This window comes from Mastigoproctus giganteus, chromosome 10 (assembly GCF_048544385.1).
Source record: "Mastigoproctus giganteus isolate SK-2022 chromosome 10, ASM4854438v1, whole genome shotgun sequence".
Taxonomy (NCBI): domain Eukaryota; kingdom Metazoa; phylum Arthropoda; class Arachnida; order Uropygi; family Thelyphonidae; genus Mastigoproctus; species Mastigoproctus giganteus.
Genome location: NC_143584.1, coordinates 146,144,064 through 146,166,350, shown reverse-complemented (window position 1 = coordinate 146,166,350; position 22,287 = coordinate 146,144,064). Strand labels below are relative to the sequence as shown.

At 35.8% G+C, this 22,287-nt stretch overlaps 1 protein-coding gene across 4 annotated transcripts in view; it reads left to right on the top strand.

Moving 5' to 3' along the window:
- Positions 1–22,287, top strand: part of LOC150079340 (cyclic AMP-dependent transcription factor ATF-1-like) — a 190,484-nt gene that overhangs the window by 116,503 nt on the left and 51,694 nt on the right. For all 4 annotated transcript variants that reach the window (XM_090382634.1, XM_090382635.1, XM_090382636.1 and 1 more), the window contains one exon: positions 9,693–9,842. In XM_090382634.1, coding sequence (XP_090238760.1) covers positions 9,693–9,842 — 150 coding nt within the window. The remainder of the gene's footprint in view (positions 1–9,692; positions 9,843–22,287) is intronic.

Here is a 22,287-nt window from a genome sequence, read left to right as displayed (position 1 = left end):
TTCATTAGAGAGGCCATCCCTGTCGTTGTCGATCATCTCTTGTACGATGTCTTCGTTAATTTCTTGTAATCCTGCTTCTTTTCCAAGCTCAACAATTTGTGTTTTAACATTTTCAACGGAATCATCAGGTTCCTGGGAATGCTTTATGCAATTTTTCCAAACTTTCCACCACACTCCATTCATGGTTTTCTGAGTCACTTCATCCCAGGCACTTGAAATGTTGTAGATGGTGGTTTTAATGTTATAGGATTTCCAAAACTCCTTTAAGCTCGGTACATTTTCAGTGTTGATGGCTTTAATAGCTTGGGAAAAGGTGTTCCTTATGTAGTATGCTTTAAATGTTGCAATTACTCCTTGGTCCATTGGTTGGATCAGAGACGTAGTGTTTAGAGGCATGTAAAAAACTTTTATGTGATTGTTCAAGTCTTCTAAGCTCTCTTTGCTTGGGTGTCCTGGCGCATTGTCCATGATTAGAATAGCTTTATAACCAATGTTATTTTTTGCACAATATTTTTCCACTGCAGGACAGAAGAACTCAGCATACCAATCAATGAAAAGCGGCCTGGTTACCCAAGCTTTTTTATTAGCCTTCCAGATTACAGGTAGGTTTGATTTAGCTAAACCTTTAAGAGCCCTTGGATTTTCGGAATGGTAAACTAAAAGGGGTTTTAATTTAAAATCCCCCGCAGCGTTACCACCCAACAACAAAGTTAACCGATCCTTCACCGCTTTGAAGCCTGGCATGTTTTTTTCTTCTTTCGATATGAAACTTCTTTTAGGCATTCGTTTCCAAAAAAGACCTGTTTCATCTATGTTAAAAACTTGTTGAGCAGTATAACATCCCTCTTCAATAATTTTAACAAATTCTTTTTTGAAAGTTTCGGCTCCTTGTTGATCTGCACTTGCAGCTTCTCCCTGTATTGCTACGTTGTGCAGGTTATAGCGCTTTCTAAATCTATCAAACCAGCCCTTACTAGCGTTAAATGGTTCCACATTTTTTTTGGGGTGAGCTTCCTTTAAATCTTAATATAGGCTCTTCGCTTTTTCTTTAATAATAATTGAACTTAAAGGAATTCTACGTTGAATGTTGTCTTCAATAAAATTATGTAGAAGTTTCTCCATTTCAGTCATAATAGCCGGCCTAGCCCTGGTCAATTTAGTTGCCTGCAGGGGAACAGCTGTTTTTCCAGCTGCTAAAATTGATTCTTTATTCTTTATGATTGTTCTTTACAGTTGAACCTGCCAGTCCTAAATTATTGCACACATCCACTTATCTTTGACCGGAATCAATTCTCTTCAAAACGTCTAATTTAATTTTCAAACTCAATGTTTTTCTTACCTTTACAATCTTTGCACCGTGTCCAGACATTGTTGCTTTTTCATTCTTATCTGCCATAACTCTCTGCAAATGTAACTGCGTTGCACTGATTGTGATACGATGTTTGAGTACAGTAAACTGTCTGTATGTCTAACACTGTATGCACTGAATGATATCTAGAATTCCTCTGGCAAGTGAGCTGAAGACGGTGACAAATGTTTTATTTATCTGAAAAGTTCGATTTTACCGTGCAGTAAAATCAAATGGTTGTTTATTGCAGGAAAAGTACTGTAAATCAGTTATGGTGTGACTCATGGAGAATGTTTATGGAATTTCCAAAACAGTAAAACAAACAAATTTTATGTACTTCGGGTAACCACAAGGTCAGAGGAGTTCAGAAGACAAGAGAATACTCTTCTGTACAAGAAACATCACCGCATTTAGCACTCATGGGATTGATTGTGTGAAAAACATTTCACAAGTTATAGTTCCCACAGTAAAACAAAAGAAGAGATAGGGAGTAAATCTATTTTTAGTATCTTTCTATTACAGGTCAGAACAGAAAATGCAGACTTCGTAACAACATATGACACTGGATGGTAAATTTTTTCAACTTGAGTACTAAAAAAGAATTTCTCCCTTGAAACTATCCACACCAAGAAAATATGAGCATATTGAAAGTTTCACTTTTGCAGTAGAGTAGAAATTATAAAAAATAATTACTGTAGTTAATTTCATGGTGGCTATTTTCTCCTTTTGCCAAAAAAAAAAAAAAAAAAAAAAAAAAGGCTCAAAACAGACTGGACTGAAGACGGATTTGCCAAAAATTCAATCTGTATGCTAGTAAAATAGCGTTACAGTGAGTTTTGACAGCATTATAGTCAGATATGGGTTATAATGTAAGAACAGCGTTATAGCGAATCAGCGTAAAGCGAACCGCGTTATAACGGGGGCCTGCTGTACTTAGTTAAAGAATCCTGAAAAAGTATTTTAACTTTATTATTTTGTAAACAGTGAGAAATTAATTTTGCTTTGAAAATTAAATACTTATTTATTTTATATGTGTGTATATCTATTTGACCTTTGGTTATTATGCCTTATTATCAGTATTAGTTTTGGAATGCAAAGCATGTACAACTTACTGACTTGAATATCAGGATGAAGGCTTATATGGATTACATAATGGTAGCAAATGTTCAGATCATAGAAAACATAAATGCAGTTGTGGTGACTTTGTGTTTCTGAATATGAGCAGGACAAAAATATTAATTAATTAAAGTGATAAGAGAGAGAGAGAGAGAGAGAGAGAGAGAGAGAGAGAGAGAGAGAGAGAGAGAGAGAGAGAGAGAGAGAGAGATGATCTAGGAATGGAAAAGGAAAGATGTTTACAAAGTTCATCTTTCCCCAGCATCCACAGAAAGGTATTTGTGGAAGTAGAGAGAGAGAGAGAGAGAGAGAGAGAGAGAGAGAGAGAGAGAGAGAGATTTAATCAAGGAATGGAAAAGAAAAGAAGAAATTAGGAATTTTTGAAGTTCACTCGAAGTTTCTCTTATCCTTTAGGAAGTTGTGTCAAGTGACATTCTAGTGAATAACAATCATAGGTGTGGATATGCTTTTAAAAGGTCCTATTGTATTTCTCACATAGAAATAGTCCCACAACAAAACAATTTGGAAATTTCATATAAGGAAACTTTATTCATTTTAATATTTGTCTCCATTTTGCATGACCCGAACTTAGTATACATAACCTTGACCTTCAAAAGGTAATAAAAGAAGGAAAAATTCATAACAGCTTTGGCTAGTGATCTTTGTTAAAGGTTGTTTAATTCAAACTGCCAATAACCAAAGTGCCAGATGGATCAAAAAGCTGATCATCAGAATGCCAGCAGCACAAAATGCTGACAAGATTGGAATGGTAAGAGTTCAGAAATGCTGACCATCTCAAACACTCATGGATCAAAATGCCAATAGGATTAAAATTCTGAGTATTCAAAATAGTTACTGTTCGAATGCCAACTGGACAAAACATTGACTGGCAGTTTATATCTCAGTGAAAAGTTATAGAACCAGCCGATTGCATTGTCATTACATAAAATGTATGTATTATGCTACTCTGCATTTTGAAAACAAATTCACTGATATTTTCTTAGAAAAGGGTGTTTCTGAATAATTTTCTAATGCTGATTTCAAAAATGACTTCTATTTGTTTCCATCATGTCAGGTTTCTTCAAAAATTATAAAAGAAAAATTCAGATTTATCACAAATTTTTATTAATTTTGTCAAAATTTGTGACTAAAATTATAACAAAATGGTACTTTTACCAGACTTCTAAATTTTAGTACCTGTTGAAAATGATATTAAAAAGTTCAGTGTGGTAAAAAGACCACTAAACACTCACCTCTCATTTTAAAAACTGATCTATGATGATCACATTTTCATTTCTTTGATTTTCTTACAGATCCTTCTACTTTACAAGTCCCTCTTTAGCATCCAGCAATAGTCAGCCATCATGTTGACATTCCACTTCCATGGTCTTTAATGTCCTGGTGAAATCTTTCACCCTGTTCTTCACTCAACACTTCCTAGATTTTCTGGGAAGTAGTTGATGTGGGAGTGTAAAAAATGTACCTTGACACTTAGCTCCTTGAAGTTTGCCATCATATTTTCAACTATAGTCTTGTTGTTCCCTGAGAAGTTCTTAACAACAGACCTGAAGCTAATCCATGCCTGTTTTTCTCTTTTATTCATAGTTATCTCAAAATCTCAGTCCCTCATCAGTTTGCAAATTTGTGGTCCAAAAAAAATACCTTATTTTAGCTTTCCTTGGGTGATCAATGGGAATTTAGTACAAAGGTAGTTAAGCAGGGACCTTCCTGAAGTAAAGCTTTCCCAAATTATTTCATCAAACCCAGTTTGATGTGTAAAGGTAGAAGTAGGACAGTTTTAGGATATACCAGTGATTTATGAACTATGTTCTTTGATCTAGGCAACAAACTGTCTCTCTTTGGCCAGACCTTATCATGTCAGTGCTTCTCCTTGTCCGACTATCCTCTCACACAAAAAGCAAGGCATTTTTGTGTACCCCAATTGCTATTCAAGTAATGTGCCTATTACTAACCAGCCATGTTTTTCATACTTAATATTTGTCAACTTCTTCATGTTCTCATGTTTTTTCAAATGCACAGAACGAGCTACTGGAATTGACCATATTTATTTCCATTGTCGAGCAACGCACCTTTTTGAGACTCCTCTTTGATGAGTCAATAAAAAGTCTCACTGTGTAAGATTGTAACTAATTCCTAAATAGTTCATTAAATAATTTATGTTACTGCAAAATATCATAGAATCATTCTCAGAAAATAGGGGAGCATTAGTTCTCATTCTCTGTGTCTGCACCACGAGAAAAACATCCTGTGTACTAGAAGATTTTTTGACTTAAGTCTAGAATCAAGGAGGTTTGTAGATTCCTTTTGTAAATTTAAATTTTCTACCAGATCACTGAGTTGATGCTGTGAAAACAGTTAGGGGCTGGACTCAATGTCTCCAGGCATGTTGACTTCAGTTTCATTATCAGAAGCTTCACTTTCAGCACACTCTGCTGCTACATTCTCCAATATAAGTGGAGAGCATGAAATCGACGGGTTATCTCCATGTGTGACTGGTCTAATCACAGATGGAATATTAAGGTACACAATGCCTTTCTTACTCTTTGCACTGTATCCCACTACATTAACTAAGCAAAAGTAAATGTCATCACAGTGGTTTGTAGGCTCCTGCCAGATCATGGGAATTGCAAATGGCATAATATTCTTTTTACCATTTATCCACAATCTCAATGCTTCAACACAGGTTTGGAAAACCTTATGTGGAGCCCATTGTTTATTTTAGTCATAGAGTTTCACTCCAAAATAAGCACAATACACATTTTTTACAAATTTCCTAATATCTTCTGTTTGCTTGAGGACTACATAACTTTCACAAATATAACAAAATAAGTTTGGACTGTTCAAACACTTGCATGAAGACATTTTACTTAATTTTTAGCACAAGTTTGGCACGATAACCTCAAAAATAAACTGAGCTCACACTGGTAAACACTGCTGCATGACTGAAGGGCAGTGTTACCAGCATGTGAAGATTTAGTTTACAAATGCCCAGCGTGTGCTCCTAACTTAATACATTCAATAATACAACTCATGACATAAACCGAAGTAATTTGTGAAAAAAAAATGGTACGTGATAGAAAAAAAAAATGAATAATATTTCTGAAATCAGCATAAAAAACTGAATTGAAAACAGCTGTTAGTTTACAAACATCAAAGTCATGCAGAGTGGTGTTATATTAACAATTCAGTCAAATGTTAAGAAAGTCAGATGTCAAATGTTAAGAAAATGTTAAATGGTGAAGAAAGCACACACTGAAAATATATGTCTGGTTTTCTTTTTCCTCAAGTGATGCTTGAGACATCGAAAACTAATATATTTATTTATGGGTTACGGCTAGAGAATATCAAATAGAATTGATCTTAAAACCTTCCCAGGGATTAACAAAAGATATGTTGAAAATTTGGCTTTTTTTTTTTTTTTTTCCCCCCCATTATTTTCAATATATTCAATATTTTTCCTATCTTGTAATGGGTTGTTTCTTTGGTATGGGTCAAAGTAATGCTTGCACACATCTCAGAAGTTCTTATTGTTACTCCAACAGCCAATATTGGCAAGGTGTACTGAGGGCAGCAATATTTCAAAGAAACAAGAAGTTAGGGTAATAAGTTAGGGTAATAAGCCTAAATAATTTCAAGGGGATTTCAGGGTAATAAACTATACAGGAACATGTAGTATTAACTATGTCTACAGTAATATTAGTCTTGTTAATAAAATGAGTGAATTCAAACTTCTGGTTAGGATAACTAATGCTGACATAATAGGATTAATGGAAATGTGGTGTAACCCCAAAATACGAGATGATGAATTTCATTATGGCATGTTTAATGTCGTTAGGATAGACAAGATAAAATGGGTGAAGAAGAAGTCATGCTTATTCCTATCAAAAGCAACTTGAGCAAGACTAAAGCCTTCCCAGATTCAAAACTTTTGCTTGACAGTATATAATCTGTGTGGTGTGAAATAGTTGGATGCAAAGGTAAAATGAGAGTGGAGCTAATGACCAAATGATTGTGAAGAGCATGACAAGGGTCTTTACATGCAGATAGAAAAGGCATGCAAGTCTGAATGTCTTATTATGAATGGAGCCCATTATTGATTGGAGAAAGTGGTATGGAATATCACTATGATGGACAAAATTTCTTAATAAACTAGATTATTCTTTGCATCAGCATGTTAGAGAAATTACTAGGGGTAAGAATATTTTATAACTGATCATTACCCACAAACCAGATGACATCATAGAGCTCACAGTACAGGAACCATTAGTAGAAAGTAAACACACAATCTTTATTTATAAGGTGGAGAAAGAGATTTCAGCTGTTAAAGGTAAAAGCATGGGGTTTAATTTCAGGAAAGGGAGAATATGACATTTTAAGTTAGCTGTTTAAGATATATTAGTAGTCACAAAACTTAAGGCAAATAGCCAAAAAAATCCAGTATATCAGTTTAAGATGCTAAATGGCTTCTCTCAACTTGATAAATGGCAGAGAGAGAGAGAGAGAGAGAGAGAGAGAGAGAGAGAGAGAGAGAGAGAGAGAGAGAGAGACAGAGAGAGTTTATACATTAGAATTATGAAGCAGTACTTTTAATTTTTAAAGCAGTAGTCACTTATGATATGAATGCATACATGCCATTAAGAAAATATAGCAAGAGAAGAATGCTGAGATGGAAGAATATAGAAATGGCAATCTAATATAGCAGAAAAAAGATGGCAGGGGACAGTTACAGAGCAATGAAAAGTACTGAAGCCTATAACAGCTACAAGTTGATCTGCAATAGTGGCAAAGGCTGAATACAAGAAATCACTGGCTAAGAGAGCAAAGAACAGACAAGGAGTTTTTCATATATGTGAATATAAAGAAGAAGAAAATAAATCAGATTGGACCCTTGTATAATGGGTGTGGAAAACTCCTAAGTAACCCAGCTGATGAAATGAACAAGTACTTAGCATTGCTCTTCACATATGAAAGACCCTTTGTAGTGAGGAAAAGCTGTGTAGGTGTGGCTGAATAGTATGAAAATAGCAATATTGAAATTACAGATGATTGTTTATTAGAAAAACAAACATAAAGGCAAATAAGTCATTTTTAAGGAGGTGATGATAGAATGTATTGAACTATTATGATTATGAGAGCACTGTGGGAGAGATTTCCTCTGGAGTGGAAAAGTGCTGATTTGTCACCAATACATAAAGGTGGTTCTAAGAATGCAGTGTATAACTACAGGCTGGTCAGTTTGTAGTGGTAGGGAAAAATCATGGAGGTAATGATAATGAGTGCAATACAGAGAAATTTAGATATACAGCCACTCCCCGACTTATGTAATACTCGACTTACAGAAAATTTGATTTTACATAAGTTTTTGCGTGCCAGTGCAAACTTAGTCGTGGAAACATATTTTGCATCCCGTAGGAATAAATGGAACCAAATAACACATTATTTTATTATTTTTTTTTTTGGTAATTCGTTCCAAAACCTTGGAAGTTGAAATTTTTGCTATATAACTAAGCTATTTATCTCTCTAAAAGGTAATTTTTATAATGGAAATTGCACTACACTTTCTTTGTTATCATATGTTCCGTTATAAGAATCAATTTTGAATGCCTTTATGATATTTTTCTAAAACACATTTCTGGAGGTCACTACCATAAAACAATAAAAACAATTTGCACTTTCCAGTTTATTGAGCTTTTCTGTTAGCAAAATCTATTATAAACAGGTAGTAAACTCGATTTTATTGCATTTGCGATAATCCTGAATTCTGTGGGTTTTTGATAGGAAATGAGTTCCCATTCACTGAAATCTTCAATCATATAAAAAAACATAAATAAATTTTAAGAATCTTGTCTTCATTTATTTTTACTTATTACAATGATGAAGGGAAAGGGACCAATGGAAAGTGCAAGTACTGGCAATGCTAGGAAACGAAACAAAATTGATTTAGAAATGAAGATGATTAATTAAGAATTAGGAAGCAGGACAAAGTTTGTCATCTATTGCATGGAATTAGGCCTCTCTGCTTCAACAGTGAATGCTATTTTAAGGGATAGTGCACGTATAAAAGAAAATGTTAAAGGATGAACAGTGATCACAAAATAGGGTCCATATCAAAGATGGAATAGTTATTAATAATATGGATGGAAAATCAGATTCAGAAGCAAGTGCCCCCTGAGTTCATTGGCCATTCAAGCAAAAGTATTTAAAAAAGAGTGATTTAATAGGTTAAAGCATTGCGCTGATTTCCAAAACATTAAAGTATGCAGTGAAGTCGCCAGTGCCGATTCTGCAGCTGCAGAGAAATTTTGTGGTGTGTTGGAAAAAATCCCTTCTAAATCTCCACAGCCCTCAACTTCTGCAGTGGCATGCTTATCAGTTGGAGAGTTAATTCTGACAATGATGCTCGAAAGGTAAAACTTGCTGACGTGCCTCTCTCATCTCTCTTTTTGTAATATTATAATTTTGAAATTTTTGTAATTTTGTACACTTTTGTAATTTTTCTGCACATGAGATAAAAAAGTTGAATAAGTAATTCTATTTACATGTTCATCAAACATTTTTTTTTGCTTCAGTCAAATTCACCATGCGTAGTTGCTAGTGCTGCATAAGCATTTAGGGAAATTCCAACTTACGTAGAGTTCTACGGAATGCAACCCTTACTTAAGTCAGGGAGCGGCTGTAAATGGATTTCTGAAGGCTACACACTACAGGATATGTGCTAATCCACCTATTCTTTTTGTATAACATATTTCCTGTTGTTGTTGTTGTTTTGGTTTTTAGGAGCATTAGCAACTAAGGCCATATTGCTCCGGGAAATGCGGTGGTCATTCCCTGACCTTTCCTCATCCTCCGTATTTGGTGGTGACGGGCTCGAACCCCGGTCTAATCAAGAAGCGTACTACTGCTCCTTCCCACCTGGCTACAGAGACGCCTATTTCCTGTTTCCCCTGACAATAGAGTCACCAGCAGTAGCTATTTCCTGTGAGACCAGCACCTTCTGCCTTTGGAAATTCCACTGTATTCCACATTGTGCTGGGCAGCTGAGTGTTTGATGGGTTGGTCTTCTATTTTAATTTCTGTATTTTTATAGAAATTATAAGAATATTTTGAAGCTGATTTATGTTGAGAATGCTCAAAAATGCTTTAATCTTGTATAATGGATTTAATGTTTGATAAGTCAATTACAGTAACTAACTGTTTAAACCCACAGTTGTTCCTGCATCAACAATACAGTTAGCAGCAGCTACCCAAGATGGAGGTCTTCAAGGATTACAGACTTTAACAATGACAAATGCTGGAACAGGGACTGGTACTATTGTGCAGTATGCACAAGGCCAAGATGGACATTTTTTTGTGCCTGGTAACTATGTTTTTAATTTTCTTTATATAATAGAAATATATCCACCAATCTTATATCTGATTATTACCCAGTTTTAGTTTACTTATCATATATGTAGTAAATGACAGTATATTTTGATCCTCTATCTTTAGCCAGTTTAATCAAATCCCATTATAACAACATATTAAATAAGATTTTCAGGAATGGCCCAGAAGTTTTGATAGGGAGGGGGGGACATCAGATTATTCTTAATATAAATAAATTAGATATCACTTATGGTTTTGCCGCCAGCATAGGAGATGGCTAATTTCCCCTGCTCATATGAACCATATAACAATACACTTGAATAAGGATGAGAGTTCTTTTCCATCCTGGACATTTCTATATTACAACAGCATTGGTTATCTTGCAGCTGTTACATATAACTACAGACTTATTACTCTGAATTAATCGTGGGGAAAATCATGGAGATGATGAATGAGAATGCAATACAAGGGCATATAGATAGAATTAGTATTCTGAAGGAAACACAGTATTATTGTTTTGTAAATAAAATCATGCTTAACTAATTTAGTTAGCTGTTTTGACAGTCTGTGTCAAGAAATAGATATTGTTTATTTGGACTTTAACAAAGAATTTTACTTGATCCTGTACAAGAAGTTACTATATAAAGCTATCATGCTGGAACCATGCATACAATCCATAATGTATTAGAGGATAGCTGCAGGATACGAAAGCAAGATTTGTGATTAAAGACTCTTCAGATTGGGTGCTAGAATCCCACCACTAATCCTTTTGGGATTAGTGGTGGGACAGCTGTAATTTCTGATTGCTTTCCTGAACCACTGATCATATCATTTTGCCTAATCACTCACTTTGTTATTGCTTTTGTTTTAAAGGTGGGACTTTTGTTCCAATATTCTTTTTTCAAATATAGTGGACCCCCCCTCTTTACAATATTAATTTGTTCCAGAGACACCATCGTATTGTTAAAATATCATAATGTGAACCCAATAATACACTGTTTTTTGGTAATTTGTTCCAATTCCTCAGAAGTTGAAATTTTCGCTATATAACTAAGATATTTATCTCTCTAAAAGGTGATTTTTATAATGGAAATTGTATTAGTTTTATATAGAATACTGAATACCGTATTTTCCAGTGTATACTATGCACCTTTTTATTTTAAAAAAGTAGCACTAAAATTGTGGTGTGTCTTATACACTGGAATAAATATTAGAACAGGATACACATTTAAAAAAGATAAAAAATGCTGATGGTGCCACATTTTTACTTACTCCCCCCATGTTTAAAATGATAATTATAAATGTTAGAAAAACAAGAATGGTAATTTTCATCTAACTTACACTGGAAAAGCTGTTTCAATGGTGGCATGGTGATGGAATTGGAAGAGAATCTTTTACCATCAAGATATCAGGACAACCTTCAGGATCTGGTGTTCTTTCTGATCGCCGCCTCTTGCTACTTATGTTATGAAAACTGTCCAAAGTGGTTCGCTTCCTCTGAAAGTTCTTGAAATAACTTAACACCTGATCTTCAGATTTGCAGATCATCAATTCAGTGGTTTCAATATCTGGGTTTTTTCTTACCGTCCTCTTCACAATGGCCCATGCAGCAAACCTGTCCTTGATTTCCTGAGTTGTTGCTACATGGTCTTCATCCTCATGTTCCTCATCTCCACTGCCATGCTCGCTCATCTGCTCTAATTTCTGGAGCTCCTCTGTTTTCAACTCCCTTCCATGGTTCTCAATTAACTGCTCCACATCTGCCGCATCAATTTCAAGAGCCAAGGACTCACCAAGAGTGATAATTTCCTGCTCTAGAATGCCTTCAGTTTCAAATCCTTCAAAATCATGGATGACTGAAGGCCACAAGTTCTTCCAGGCTGCATTGAGGCACCAAGCTGAAACTTCGTTCCAAGAACTGACAATCGTTTTTACAGTCTAAGATATTAAACCTTGTCTTCCAGAATTCCTTTAAGGTGATGGCTCTTTCTCCAGAAGTCTCTTCAAAGCACTTGGCAAGCATCTTCTTCATAAATTTTTTTAAAGTTGGCAATCACTTGCTGATCCATCGGCTGAAGCAGTATTGGGTGAGAGAAATTTGAGTAACAAAGTCAGATTGCTCCTCCAGAGATCAGGAAAGTTTGGGATCATGGCCTGGACCATTATCCAAAATTAACAGTGTCTTTAAAGGAAGTTTGTTCTTTTCTAAGTAACTTTTGACTGAAGGACAAAACACTTCAAATACCCATTCATTGAAGAGGTGTCTTGTTATCCAGGCCTTCTTGTTACACTGCCAGAAGACACTCAACCTGCTTTTGATGAACTTTTGCTGTTTAAACACTCTTGGAGTTTTTGAGTGGTAAACCAACATCGGCTTAAATTTAAAATCACCAGAGGCATTGAACCCCAAAAGCAGAGTAAGCCTATCGTTCATTGGCTTATGCCCAGGCAACGAGGCCTCTTCTTTTGTTATGTTTGTTTGCCTGGGCATTCTTTTCCAAAAGAGAACCATTTCGTCTGTATTAAAGACTTGTTGAGGAAGGTAATCCTCCTTCTCAACAAGCTCTTGGAACTCCACCTTAAAGTATGTACAGATACATAGACGACTTATTAGTTATAAACTACCCTACCTTTCTATAGGACTTTGCTAGAACTCACTTTGGAAAGACAAATAACAATAAACTTTCTGCTAATTACTTAGACCTGGACATTAAAATAACTTCCATTCTACTATTAATATGTATAACAAACGTGATGCCTTTAATTTTAATGTGGTCAGCTTCACCCAGTGGCACTCCAAAACAGCAAAAAAGGTGCATTCAAATATCATCCTCTTTCAATGTATCAGGATAGCTACTATATTATGAGAATTCAGATTATGAGAAATCTTTGGCAAAGGATGCAAAGAAAAACAGCAAAGAGTTCTTTAACTATGTAAACTCTAGAAGGAAAGGGATGAGTCAGATTGGTCCACTGAATATCAATGGTTCAACTGTTGATGATCCTGTCCAGGTGGCTAACAAACTAAATGAGTATTTTTCATCTACATTCACACATGAGGAGTTATTCAGGGAGGGGAATGCCAGAGGTGAATTAAACTCTGGCAGTAAGCTAGATGATTTTGTAATAACTGAGAGGAAAGTGGAGGAGAAATTGTAGAAGAAAACCATAAGAAAGGCACTCGGGGTGGATGGGATCTATCCAGTTATAATAAAGGAGGCAGCAAAGGAAGTAAGCAAACCCTTAGCCATAATTATGAGAGTTTCCTTGGACATGGGGGAGGTACCCATGGACTGGAGATGTGAAAATGTAACCCCAATTCACAAAGGAGGATCAAAGGAAGACACAAGTAATTATAGACCTGTTAGTTTAACTTCTGTTCCAGGGAAATTAATGGAGGCACTGGTTAAAGAAGCATTGCAGGATCATCTAGACAAGACTTCAGTTATAGCTCTGACACAGCATTGTTTTGTTAATGGGAAATCTTGTCTTACCAATTTGATTAGATACTATGATGTGATCACAAAGGAACTGAATGCCAAAAATAATTTTGATATCATATACTTGGATTTAAGGAAAGCTTCTGATACTGTTGCACATGGAAGACTGCTGTACAAATTGGAGAGGTATGTCATTAAGGGTAAGTTGCTACAATGGATAAAGGGATGGTTGAGTGGGAGATGACAGAGAGTGGTAATCAATGAACAAATGTTATTAGTTGAGTCCCTTAGGGTTCAGTGTTGGGTCCATTGTTTTCTGTATTTATAAATGATATTGATGATGGTATATCAGGCTTAATGTCCAAGTTTTCAGACGATATGAAGGTTGCAGGGTTGTTAAGGACACTAATGACAATACACTGCTGCAACAGGATCTAGAAAAGTTGAGCAGATGGGCTGAGAGGTGGCAAATGAAGTTTAACATTGACAAATGTAAAGTACTACATATGGGAAGCAGTAACCCAAAGCAACGTATCAACTCTGTGGTACTACACTGACAGTGGTAGAGAATGAAAAGGACTTGGGGGTAATTGTGCAGGAAGATGTGAAGTTTTCTGAGCAGTGCAGACTGTCTGCATGAGTAGCTCATGGTGTCTTGCCGATGATGTACAGGAATTTTTCTAGCAGGGATATGGAGATGATTATCCCCTTGTATAAGGCAATGGTCAGGCCACACCTTGAGTACTGTATGCAGGTCTGGAGGCCTCATTTTAAGAAGGATGTAGAGCTGTTGGAATGAGTACAGAGAAGGGCAACAAGATTAGTGAATGGAACAAAGGGTTGCTCTTATGAAGAAAGGCTTAAGTTTTGCAGATTATAGTGTCTGGATTTGATCTGATTGAGGTGTATAAAGCCTTGAATGGTTTGAGCATGCTCAATGCTGATGGGATTCTTCCTCTTGCTCAGAATAATCACCTGAGAGGGCATAAATTCAAATTGAAGAAAGACAGTTGTAGAATAGATGTGTGGAAGTTTGCCTTTAGCTAGTGGGTGGTTGATTGGTGGAACAGACTTCCATCTTTTGTTGTGGAAGTTGACAGCCTAAATAAATTTAAGGCTGAGCTGTACAGGTATTTGGAATGAATGGAGGGATGAAATGGGAGCGGGTTTTTTTTTCTGGCTGATGCTGCATAAGCTTGCTTTCTTGCATCGTATGCCTCTACTAATGGTAAATTTTCAGCTGTTTCCTGATCGGCACTGCATGCCTTATGACACTTTTGATATCAGACATTTTTTTCTAAAACAGTTGAACCAAGTGTAGGTGTTTTAGCCTTTAATTCTTCGAAAATCTGCTTTGAACATTCGCAAATGTATTGTCAAGGAACTGTATCACCCTTAATTCGTTTTTCTTTTATCCACAGCAGCAAAATATAATGAGTTCTCTGCCTTTTTGGACTGTGTTAGATTCATCACTAATTTTTTTAAGATATTATTTTTGTTTCACTATGGTCGAAATAGTTTACTGGGGAAAACCATATTCATGCACCAATGAACTAATTTTAGCACCATCATCATGTTTTTTCACTATTTCTTGTTTAATTTTAATTGAAATTTTCTTTTTACTGTGCTGTTTAGGGGCCATATTATCAGTTTTCACGATGTACGTTCAAGAATTCAATACAGCGAATTTATGGAAAGCAAGCATAACACAAAAAATCACTTCAACTAAAGGATACAAAAACAAAACACATGCCCAATACATTTACAAATGATGCTATTGGCTGAAAGAAAGGACCATGGTAGAGACAATCATAAGCCATCATAAAGTAAAATAAGTTGGCGCCAGTGTCACTGGTTAGTAGAATCAGCTGCTTTATAGAGTCAAATTTAAAAAAACCAATTCAAATCATTAAAATGCACTACACCTTCACCACACCATTTATTGCTATGTTTTGTTTTAAGAATCAGTTTTGAAAGCATTTGGGATATTTTTCTAAAGCATATTTCTGGAGGTCACTACTATAAAACAAAAACAATTTGCAGTTTCCAGTTTATTGGGCTTTTCTGTTAGTGCAATCTAATTATAAACTGGTAGTAAACTCGATCTTATTGCATTTATGATAATACCAATAGCTGGAATTTTGTGGATTTTTACGTTATTATGGTGAAATATGTTTCCCCTTCACTGAAATCATATAAAAAACATAAATAAATTTTCAGAATCTTCTCTTCATTCCTAATTTTAAGCTTCATTTAATAGAATTAAAATTAAATTTGCAAACATGATCACAGTGTCCTGCACTTACTACATATCGTATAGTTAAAGGTATTTTATTATGGAGAGTCCATTGTAAAGTGATTTGATTGTACAGTGAACCCATCGTAAAGCAGGGGTCCATACGTCTTTCCTAGTCTGAAATATTCTCTTTTTGATCTTCTTTGGCTAAGAATCTCTTTACCTCATTCTGTAACATTCATTTGCTGCCACTCAATAAAACATTCAGAACATTTTATCTTTCTTTGAAACTTGACTTTCACAAACCTAATTCCCTGGTGATATCAATGATCATAAGTTTCCCATGACAGTATAGTGGTTTTGCGACTTGTCCGGATGGCTGTGGGTTTGAAGTAATCCATTGGAGACTGAAGAAATTCATAAAGGCCTGTTCAACTGAACTGAGTTAGCTAATCTCAGGCAGAAGGGGTAGGGTTCCATGAGTTACTCTGAGTTTTTCAAACCCACAAAATATGCACATTGGCTAGTGAGCATATATTTGTAACACATATTGCAATATAGATTTATATGTTAATGCGCTATTTATATAATAATTACAAAAATAGCAATCATCATAACTCCATCTGTCTTGAATTTTTTAGTTCAGTGGATGCAGCTAATAGAGATGTAAGGCCCTTTGCTTTTATTAATGCCCTTATACTACTTGAATACTGACAGTCCTAACTGCATACCTATCATTCTTCATATTTTATTTACCAACAACCTCTTCGAAATACACTGTTAATGTTAGCAGTCCTCTAGGTGCCTCATTCACTAGTAATGGTTTTTTTTCACCAGTGGAGTCTCTGTCCTGTGGCCATTCTTATCCTCTGGTATTGGGAGTAATATAAAGTGGTTAGGGTTTTTTTTTTTTTTTTCCCTGATTGATGCAGAATAAGTTTACTTCCTTGCATGCTATGGCAGCCATTGTAATACTAATATAATATTAGTGTAACATTGCCAAATGGGATTATTTGCACAATTTCTAATCCTTCTTTTTGATGGTTGGACTATTCTTTTAAATTGCTAGATCCTAATATTTTCCCAGATTTGCTTCACTGAAGTTATACAATTGAATTAATTTATTCCCCATTCTGCCATGAACTCTCATTCTTTATCCAACCCATGGTTTTTTAAAAAAGTAATGTCTGTTCAGGACAAGAATAATGTATAAGCATTATTCTTGCATAAGAATTGACTTTCATCAAAATCTCTAATTTCATTTTCTGCCTACACTAAAGTTTTCAGCAGTTGAAGTTATTCCAAACTTGATTTTAAGATATCCAAAAGTAAGAAACCTGCCTCTTGAAATGTCAGCCAAACCTTATTTAATGCCACACCATTAAACTCAAATTCTCTCCATTTATATTTTCATGTCTGTCTGTTATAGCCTGATAGTTCTAATGCATATTAATTTAAAGATGAGGCTGACTTAGTAGCATCTTACTTTATTTCTAACCCTTACATAGATGAACTTGGTAAATCTAATTCTACCATATTGAACATCTACTCAACGCACCCCTTGATTTTCTGACAAAAAATGAGAGAGCGAGATAGATATTAGAAGAATCCACTCTCTTATTCCAGTGACACTTTTCCTTCTGCAAATAAATTATTCAGTAAATTCCTAAAAAAGGTGACATATTGCTCCCTTCCGGTTCCACTTCCACTTATCTCAGTCCATCCCATCTGGAAAAATCCATCACTGCCATCTCTTATGCTGCTTGAAACTTTCCCTCTGATAATGATCATCAGTATGGACTCCATCAGTGGTAATCCACTGACAATTTCTTGGGTTATGTTACTCACCTGCAGGAAAATTTTGTTAAAGTTTGGAAAAACTAAAAGAGTTACTCTCAACATTTCTAAAGCTTTCACTCATGTTTGACATAAAGGCCTAAATAACTTCCTTCGTATGGTTTGCCTTCTGGTTTTTACCATTAGTTTTCCACCTTCCTCTCTGACTCTTCACTGTGTGTAGATATTTTTGCATCTTCTAACTCCTCAACTAATATAAACAATATTAGGCTCATTAAGCATATATACACAAAGCCCCTGTTGTCTTCATCATGTCAGTCTGTTTGTCCACATGTAATAACTTGAATCCTAATGGATAGAATTTCATAAAATTTTATATTTCACTCTTTTAGAAAAATTCGCCTAACCATCCCAAATTTAATTAAAGTCAGACCAATCGAAATCCTGCAATTATTATTTCTTTGTCCATATGTCTCCACGTAACAGTTTTTAACTTACAGTGTATGGATTGTGATAAAATTTTATATTTAGCTCATTTAGAGAGACTTTTTGAGTCATCCCAAATTTCATTAAAATTGGACTAGAAATCTGATAGTAGCATTTCTTTGTTTAGAATTCTGACAATTAGCATTTTTTTGTTTGTCCATCTGCATGTAATTACTCAACTCCCAGTGAATCGATTTTCATACAATTTTATATCTGGATCTTGTAGAACAATTTATCAAGACTTCACAAATTTCATTAAAATTAGACTGATAGAAACCTGGCAATTAGTATTTCTTTTTTTTTTTTCATACATATTCTATCCATATACTATATATTGAAGCTAAAGCAATATTATGTTTATTGCCATGCACTGCTTGAAGGGATGATTGGGCAATATGGCTGGTGCACAGAAATGAAATGCTCTCAATTCATGCATAAAAGTCTGCTTTTTTTGCTCTTTTTTTTGTTATGAATCATGGATTACTATTTGCTAATGTGCACGAAATGTAATGCACTGTATAAATTAACTAACTTGTTATTCTTGTTGACACTGAGCAAACAGGAAGCATAACTTGATATATATATATAGATATATATATTTTTTTTCTTTCTTAAGTAGTAGAACAAAGTCAACCTATGTAGAAAAAATTATTGAAAAAGAAAACTGCAAAAAGCCATTGAGTTAGTATGTCCCTTTGCAGTCCTAGAGTTTTCACTAAGAAAATTTTACAAAAGTGAAAACGGTGAGACGATATGTCTCCTTGACTGGAATAAAAATAAAACTAAAATAAAAATTTAGAGAGAATAGAATTAATAAAATGAAGGTCACCTGATGAAGAATAAATTGAAATACATGGTAAAAAATTAAAAGGAATTTGGCCGCTAATATCCCATCTCTTCAATTCTCTACGAGCTGCTCCAGCAGCCAAAGAAAGAATGTAGAGATGGGGCATTAGCAGTCGAATTTATTTTCCGTGGAAAACGAATGTGTAGTCTGTATTGAAATAAGAACTTTTATGGGATGTTTGTATTTTGTTTCTCCTATATTGCCAATACAACCAGTTAATAGACCCTCACATTTTGTCAGGATACTGTCAGAATTTTTTTCAGAATACTGACAAATGTGGAGAGGAACTAGATTATTTCTTTTATGCTGGTCAGGTCAAAATGTGAAAAGGGGATTGTGAGAGTACAAAAGTACTCTCACAACCCTTTTTCATATAGTGCAGAATTCGAACATGAAAGTGGGCTGGTAGTAGGCATGCACAACCATTGAGTTGTATACAGGATGTCCATAAATTCCTGATCCTATTTTAAAATTGAATTATGTCACAACCAAAAGACATAGAGAATTGTGGCCTTATACAAATTATTATGAAACTGCAAAAGTTTTTTTACAAAGTGTTATAAAACTCAAGAAAGGTTCTTTCTTTTTACAGAGTATGATGCACACAAATGGTGATGCCACAAGAGAAGGCTGAATGTGTCGTGGTTTGTGGAGTCAAAATCTGTAATTACTATGCAATGAAATAATGACTGTCAGTACGGAAAGTATCAGGAAATGGGTTCAAAATTTTTGAGCAACAGGAAGAGCAACTGACCTGCATCAAAGTGAACGTCCACACTTGGCTCAAGAAACCATTGAAAATGTTCAAGTAGCATTTCAGCACAGTCCTCAAAAGTTGATTCATTGTTGTTGTTGTTGTTGTGGTTTTCAGGAGCATTAGCAACCAAGGCCATATTGCTCTGCGGATATGCAGTGTTCATTCCCTGACCTTTCCGCATCCTCCGTATTTAGTGGGCACGGGCTCGAACCTCGGTCTAATCAAGAAGCGTGTGCTATGCACTACTGCTCCTGCCCACCTGTTGATTCATTGTGCTTCACATGAACTGCAGTTACCAAAATCAACAATCCATAAAGTTTTGCATAAGGGATTACATCTTTATGCATACAAAGTGAAAATTGTCCAAGCTTTGCAGCAAAATGAGCCTCCTTAATGCTGTGCATTTGCTTGTTCCATGCTGGCTTCAATTGATGAAGACAGTGAATATCTAAAGAAGCTGCTTTTCTCTAATGAAGCCACTTTCCATATGTCTGGACACGTGTATCGCCACAACATTTAGATATGGGTTCCGAAAACCCAGATGACATTTACGATAGTCCCAAGTTAAACATTTCATGTGGGCTCATACACAATGAGGTGATATGCCCATTTTTCTTTTTTTTCTTCCACACTGAAGTACAAATATTTGTCATCTTCTGAATGAAACATTTCCTGGTAGGCAGATGGGCTCCAATGGACCAATCTCCTGGCCTCCACATTACCCTGACATTGCACTCTTAGGCTTCTTCCTGTTGGGTAGGATTTTGTTTATAGAACACCCATCACTAGCATTGAAACTCTTCAAGCTGCAAGAGAAACCAAAGCAATCATAACTATTAGTGCTGATATGCTGATCCACACATGGCAGAAAGTGTAATTTTGAATTGATGTTCTAAAGGCCACTAAGAGTGCACAAGTATTGAAGAACATAAAGTTTTGGAATTTCATAATAATTTGCATAAGACTGCATTGCAATGTCTTTTGGTTGTGACACAATTAAATTTCAAAATAGGCACAGAACTTTATGGACACCCTGTATTTTGAAATGTATGGTATGCAAAATGTTAACACTGGCTATGAGATAGATTTCGATTAAAACAGGAGAGACTGCTTCTACAGGGATGTGATACACTTAAATAGAAAGGGTACAAGAATATTTGCTGATGCTATCGAGGCAGAGTTAGGTGGATCGGAAAACTGCTAGCTTGGGGGGATATATAGACTAATAGATTAACAGTAGCTGCTGGCAGAGATAAAAGTGATTCTTGCACTACTTCTATTGAAATGCAATTGAGCAGCAGCCTGGAAAGCAAGGCAGTGGGAATTTCCAGGACTGCTGGAAGTCAGAGTGAAACAAGTAAATACATGGGCTGTGTTAGGGTAACAAAGAGTAGAAACAGGTGCATCTATACTTGCATGTACACCAATGCTAGGAGTATAGTTAATAAATTTTATGAGAATTGAAGTGCTAGTTAAGACATCAAAGGAAGATATTGTTGCGATATCAGAGACATGGAGTCACACAGACATAGCATTAGTAGAGGCATTTGATGCAAGAAAGCAAGCTTATGCAGCATCAGCCAAAAAAAAAAAAAATAAATAAATAAATAAAAAATAACCACTTCTACTTCACCCCTCTGTTCGTTCGAAATACCTGTCCAGCTCAGCCTTAAACTTATTCAGGCTATCAACCTCCACGACAAGGGATGGAAGTCTGTTCCACCAACCAACCACCTGCTGGCTAAAGGCAAATTTCCTCACGTCTATCCGACATCTGTCTTTCCTCAATTTGAATTTATGCCCTCTCAGGTGATTATTCTGAGCAAGAGGAAGAATCCCATCAGCACTGAGCATGCTCAAACCATTCAAGGCTTTATACACCTCTATCAGATCACCTCGCTGGTGCCTAGTCTCCAGACACTGTAATTTACAAAACTTAAGCCTTTCTTCGTAAGAGCACCCCTTTGTTCCATTCACCAATCTTGTTGCTGTTCTCTGTACTCGTTCCAGCATCTCTACATCCTTCTTGAAATGAGGCCTCCAGACCTGTATACAGTATACTCTAGGTGTGGCCTGACCATTGCCTTATACAAGGGAATAATCACCTCCTTATCCCTGCTAGAAAAATTCCTATATATCATCGACAATACACCATGAGCTACTCTTGCAGCCTGTCTGCACTGCTCAGAAAACTTCATATCTGCCTGCACAACCACCCCCAGGTCCCTTTCATTCTCTACCACTGTCAGTGTAGTACCACAGAGTTGATACGTTGCTCTGGGGTTGCTGTTTCCCATATGTAGTACTTTACATTTGTCAATGTTAAACTTCATTTGCAGTGCAGTACAGAACTGGAATTTGGGGAGTACAATGTGTACAGAAAGGATAGACAGGACAGGAAAGGAGAAGGGGTTATCCTGTTAGTTAAGAAACATAAAATCTAAGGGAGTGCATCCAATTGATGTTGGTGGAACGTTGCAATGCAATGGTTGTGTCTGTTTGGTGTGACATAAGCACTGGAAAAGGAAAAATGAGAGCAGGTGTGTGTTATAGGCCTAATGAATCTGATGAGTATAATGAGCAATTGTGCAGAGAAATAGAGTGGGCCAGTAAATTAGAGTGTCTTATGGGGGATTTTAATTTTCCAGATATTGACTGGAATTTGTGGGTTGAACACTCACACACTAGCAAGGCTTTTTTGGATTTATTGGACGATTGTTTTCTACAGCAGCATGTTCAAGAGGCAACTAGAGGGAGTAATACTCTTGATTTGATTATCAGTAATGATTCTTCATGCATCAAGAATCTGCAGATAAAGGAACCACTAGGTGGCAGTGATCACAGTGTGCTGAAGTGGGATTTACACAAAGAGATAAC